Here is a 4,784-nt window from a genome sequence, read left to right on the forward strand (position 1 = left end):
CCACACTGCGTGCAACGCAACGCAGCCACACGAGAGGGAGAGAAAGAGAGGAAAAAGAAAAAGGAAAAAGAAGGAAAAAAATAAATAAATAAATGAATAGACGTGCACAGAGAGCGAGTGGGGGGAGGCGCATCTCCCTCGGCGGTGCCTCTCGCACGGTGCATGCGCAAACGGCAAACGCACACACACACACACACAATCACACACTCACGCTGCCACCCCCCTGGCAGCAACTGCAACAGACACCCAACAAGCAAAACACACAACACACACGCACACCGCCGCCTCCTTCTCCTTCTGCTTCGCATGTGTCCGCGTCGGCGTCGCCGCCTACGCGTTGTCCCCCTCGGCCTGCAGCCGGTCCCGATCCTGCGGCGAGATCCCAAGCCGCCGCCGCACGTACCGCTCGTTTGCCCCGCCCGTCATCACAATCGTCTGCGACCGCAGCGGGCCAAACTGAATGTGCAGGTCCGACCGCTGGGCGGCGGGAATGGCGTGCTCCAAGTTGCGCACCTGCTCCCGCTCGGCCACGCTGACGTCGATGATGGGCGGCACCGCCACCTCCGTCTCGGGGAGGTCGAGGTACGACCGCTGGTCGAGGCGGAGGTGCGGCGGGAGGAAGTCGTTGGCGGGGAAGGCGCCGGGCTCGAGCAGCTGCTTGTACTCGCCCCACATGACCAGGTAGCCGCAGCGGCTGTACGTCGTGCCAAAGCCGGAGCGACGGATCGTGAGCCAAAACGTCGCGATGCACGCGAAGCCGCTCCAGAGCGCAAGCATCACAAACTTGCCGCGATGCCGCACGTAAATCTGCATACTTTTTTTTTCTTGTGCTTTTTTTTTTTTCAACCCCCGCGCCCCTTTGGGCCCTCCCAAAAACGAAAAAAAAATAATAATAACAACAACGGCGCCCCACACGCACACACGCAGGAAGACAAAAAAAAAAGAGACGCACAAGCGCTACCAAAGAGGCAAAAATAATACAAAACGGGGCAAAGAAGAAGGCCGGAAACAAAAAAAAAGGAAAAAATTTCCGGCACCACCGAAAAGGAGAGAGAGGGAGGGGATGAATAAAGCAGCAAAAGAGGGAGAGAGCGTCACTTCGTGTTTTGTTTCGTTTTGGTTTCGCGTTGTTGTTGTTGTTTTCTTTTTGGCGCCGGCAGTGCTGGGGAAACACGCAGTCAGAGCCGGGGCCGAAACGAGGCCGCCACCCCGCCTGTGCGGCTGTTCTCTCTCCTTCTCTCTCTCGCTTTGCCCCCCCCCCCCCCCCCTCCCTCTCTCTCTTGCGCGGGTGCGTTGCACGCAGGGCGGCCGCCGGCTACGCTGGCACCGTCCACAAGTCCCGCATCGTCACCCCCGCGCGGAGCCGCTCCACGGCGAGGCCAATCGAGGCATCGAACTCCGGCCGGCGATCCGCGCCCTTCTGCCCCAAGTCTGCGTAGTACGCCGCGAAGGCGTCGGTCTCCACCTGCTGCACGACGTCCTCGCCGTCCAGCTTGCGCGGCTGCGGGGCCGGAGGCGCCGCAGGCCCTCCGCCCCCGCCGGGGCCATTGCTCGGGTCGCCGTCCTCCGCCGCGTCGGGCGTCGCCGCCTGCAGCGTGACGGCGACGCCAAGCACCGGGCGCATGCTCCAGGCCTTCCACAGCGAGACGCACTCCCGGAACAGCTCCCGCAGCCGGTCCACGGGGTCCACGCGAAAGCCGAGGAGGCAGCTGCCGGAGTACGACGACGTCTCTATCAGCAGCGCAGGGCCGTACTTCGTCGGCCGTATGCGCAGCCCCGTCAGTTGCAGCAACGGGATCGAGATGTTGACGTTCTGCGAGTACTGCGCGTACCAGACGAGGCGCACATTCGTCGTAAACAAGACCCCGACGACGCCCTTGTCTTCGCTCACGTTCGTCACGCCCTCGAGTCGCGTGAAGAGCTGCTCGCCGGGCAGGAGGACGATGTCCCCACCCCGCACCATCGAGCTGCGCATGCGCAGCTCACGGTACGCCCGGCTCGACTCGTACGCCCGCCAGACGGCGGGGACAATGAAGAGCCGCTGCTGCGCCCGAGACAGGAGGGTGAAGACAAACTCGTACCGGCTGGAGCTAAACCGCGAGTTGATGTAGAGCGCCTCCGTGGCGCCGCGCAGCCGCGAGTTCGCCTCCTTCGTCTCCACGCCCTGGATGCCGTAGTAGCCGATGCTGAGGCTCTTGCGCGGGTTCGCCGTGCTGCGCCATATGCAGCGCAGGTTCGTCACGGTGAGCACCCCCTCCTCCCCGGCGTTGCCCTTCGTGTCCTCCACCGGGCGCAGCGTGGCGAGGAGGGTCTCCCCGCGCGCCGTCTGCACCGCGAGCTCCTCCTCCGCGAGGTTGAAGCGGAACTCGCGGTCGAACCAAAACGTGAAGGCCTTTGCGGCGGCCGCGTTGAGCTCGGCGCCGGAGGAAGGCATGTGAAGGTGGTTTTGTTGTTTTTTCCTTTAGTTTTTTTCTTTTTCGTTTTCCTTTCGTTTCTTCTGCTGTCAACGATTAGGCCCCGTCTGCCGCCGTCCACGCCGGTTCTCCCGCTCAGGCGCAGACCCTAAACGCCGCGTGCCACACCGCAGGCCCGCGCAGGCGAAAAGGCGAAGGAATGTGAAGGCCAAAAGCCCCTCCCTCCCCCCCTCCCCCTTCTAAAAGCAACAACAAAACAAAAATGTCAGGGAAAAAGGAGCGTAGAAGACGGCGACAGACATTTATTGATTTTACACGCACGCACAGACACACAACCGCGCCCCAGCGCCTGCTGGGAGCACAGTGCCTCCCCCCACCCGCCTTTGGAGGGAAGCTTCGATGCAACAAACCAAAAGTAAACTCGCACAGCTGACGACGAGGAGGAGGAACGGCAATCAGCAAAATCCGTGCCGTGGAGCAAATTTGCTGCACGGGGTGCACCAGTAACACCAACAGCACCGTCTCCCCAGTTTGTTTCGTTTTGTGTTTTCCCTCCTTCATCTTCTTTCTTTTTCCTTCGTTTTTTTATCTCACTCCCCCCTCCTGCTGCCGGTGCCGTGTTACTCGCCGGCCGTTTGCCGCCCCCGCCGCTCAAGTGTCAGGAAGGGGTGCCGCAGGAGGCTGGCCGCCGTGCCGCGGTCCCCCGGCTCTGGCCGGAAGCAGCGGGCCATGAAGTCCTGCGCTGCCGCACTGGCGTGGGCGGGGATGACGGGGTGCTCCTCGGGGTGGTTGGCGATGCGGTAGAGCAGCGCCGGCAGCTGGTGGGCCTCCAGGTGCGACCACGGCGGCCTCCCGGTGAAGAGCTCCGACGCGACGGCGCCCAACGCCCAGAGGTCGCTGCCGCAGGAGAAACGCCCGTCGCGGATGCTCTCCGGCGCCATGTACCGCGGGGTGCCGGCCACCGTCGTCTCGACGGCAGACACCCCCTCGCCGACCAGGCGGCTGAGGCCGAAATCCGTCACGCGCAGCCTGCCGACGTGGTCGATGAGGAGGTTATGCGGCTTGAGGTCGCGGTGAATGATGCCGCGCCTGTGCAGGCACTGCAGCGCCCGCAACACCTGCCGCACGTAGGAGCGGACAAGGTCCTCTGGCACGCCCGAGGCGAAGGAGCTGCCAACACCCCTCACAACGTCCGACAGGGAGCCTCCCGCAGCCCACTCCAAAAACAAGCGGGCGTGCCGCCGCCCCACGTGGTAGCCGATGACGCGAATAATGTTTGGGTGGGTGACGCTGGAGAGCAGCTCAAACTCGCTGCGCAGCTCTTCGGCGCTGCCGCCGTCGCTACTTGCCGCCAGTCGCACCTCCTTCACAGCCACGACCTCGCCGGTGGTGAGGTTGAAACACTTGTAGACGCTGCCGCACCCGCCGCGTCCAAGATACGCGACCCGCCTGTAGTGCTCACCCGTGCTCGTGACGAACACCTGCGAGGAGTCCTGCGAGGGGGAGGACAGTGCATCCGAGTCCGCATCCGCCACAGTCGCACGGTGCGGCGACCGCGTGGGCTCCACGCCATTCCTGTTGCCGTGTTCATCCTCGTCGTCGCCACCGCCGCCCTCGCTGCCCTCGCTGCCCTCGCTGCCCTGCTGGCGGCCACTGGCACGTGGCCGGCAGGCGGCAGGGAAGCCTGCTCCGTGCCTGCCGCCTTAGCCTCCTTGGGCGCGGCCAAAGCGCCGTCCCCGCCTGCGCTTTGCACGGGAACTCGACGACGCCACAGACGCGGCTCTCGCGGTTGCCGCCACACGCGCCCTGCGCCGGGCGTCAGTGGGGACAAGCACCGGCGTCGATACTGCCAGAAGCGCACCGCAACCGAGAGGACGCAGCCCACCGACACGGCCCCCAGCGCCCACGGCAAAAACCCCCAGCCGCAGTCCTGAGCCGCAGGCCGCGCCACCTGCGGTAGAGTGTCCTGAAGCCCCAACGCAGCGGACTTAGGCAGCTCGCCGGAGGCCCCACGCGGCACACGTATCCGTGGAACGTTGAGGTAGAATACATCCGACATAGACTTCGAGAGCTACAAACCGCAGCAGCACACACGCACACGCACGCGGACTTCTACCTGACACCAAGGCGCCACGCGGAGAGGGGGGCAGGGGAAGGGTCAGCAAAGGCTGGGAGAGCAAAAAGAGCAGCAGGCGGAGGGCACGCGGGGAAGCGGGCGCCGCGAGGGCGGCAAGGACGCAGCCCCACCCAAAGTCAAGAACAACACCAGCAACAGAAGCCGCGTCAGGCTGCCGTCTTCTCCCCTCCTATTCCTACACAGGGGGAGGGGGCACACAACAAAGCGGCGGCGACGGCTTGGCGCGGTGCCTG

The 4,784-nt window shown here is 64.3% G+C and overlaps 4 protein-coding genes across 4 annotated transcripts, besides 7 other annotated features; 1 reads left to right on the forward strand and 3 right to left on the reverse strand.

Annotated features, from left to right (window-relative positions):
* Window positions 1-32: 32 nt before the first annotated feature.
* Window positions 33-101: a sequence feature (A-rich).
* Window positions 102-174: 73 nt separating this feature from the next.
* Window positions 175-279: a microsatellite.
* Window positions 280-330: 51 nt separating this feature from the next.
* On the reverse strand, window positions 331-813 carry Tco025E_04532 (uncharacterized protein; the record flags this gene model as incomplete). Its single annotated transcript, XM_029371442.1, has 1 exon — window positions 331-813. One exon carries the CDS (start codon window positions 811-813, stop codon window positions 331-333), a length of 483 nt encoding a protein of 160 aa, XP_029228577.1.
* Window positions 814-815: 2 nt separating this feature from the next.
* Window positions 816-843: a microsatellite.
* Window positions 844-870: 27 nt separating this feature from the next.
* Window positions 871-902: a sequence feature (A-rich).
* Window positions 903-1,102: 200 nt separating this feature from the next.
* Window positions 1,103-1,150: a microsatellite.
* Window positions 1,151-1,251: 101 nt separating this feature from the next.
* Window positions 1,252-1,272: a microsatellite.
* Window positions 1,273-1,315: 43 nt separating this feature from the next.
* Tco025E_04533 (bardet-Biedl syndrome 5 protein) lies at window positions 1,316-2,434 on the reverse strand (the record flags this gene model as incomplete). Its single annotated transcript, XM_029371443.1, has 1 exon — window positions 1,316-2,434. One exon carries the CDS (start codon window positions 2,432-2,434, stop codon window positions 1,316-1,318), a length of 1,119 nt encoding a protein of 372 aa, XP_029228578.1.
* A 10-nt stretch (window positions 2,435-2,444) lies between these two features.
* Window positions 2,445-2,497: a microsatellite.
* Window positions 2,498-3,034: 537 nt separating this feature from the next.
* Window positions 3,035-3,355, reverse strand: Tco025E_04534 (protein kinase; the record flags this gene model as incomplete). The annotated part of the gene is made up of 1 exon (XM_029371444.1): window positions 3,035-3,355. One exon carries the CDS (start codon window positions 3,353-3,355, stop codon window positions 3,035-3,037), a length of 321 nt encoding a protein of 106 aa, XP_029228579.1.
* A 114-nt stretch (window positions 3,356-3,469) lies between these two features.
* Window positions 3,470-4,348, forward strand: Tco025E_04535 (serine/threonine-protein kinase HSL1,negative regulator of Swe1 kinase; the record flags this gene model as incomplete). Its single annotated transcript, XM_029371445.1, has 1 exon — window positions 3,470-4,348. One exon carries the CDS (start codon window positions 3,470-3,472, stop codon window positions 4,346-4,348), a length of 879 nt encoding a protein of 292 aa, XP_029228580.1.
* Window positions 4,349-4,784: the final 436 nt, after the last annotated feature.

This window comes from Trypanosoma conorhini (assembly GCF_003719485.1).
Source record: "Trypanosoma conorhini strain 025E chromosome Unknown Tco_14.4_contig_00234, whole genome shotgun sequence".
NCBI classification, from domain to species: Eukaryota; Euglenozoa; class Kinetoplastea; order Trypanosomatida; family Trypanosomatidae; genus Trypanosoma; species Trypanosoma conorhini.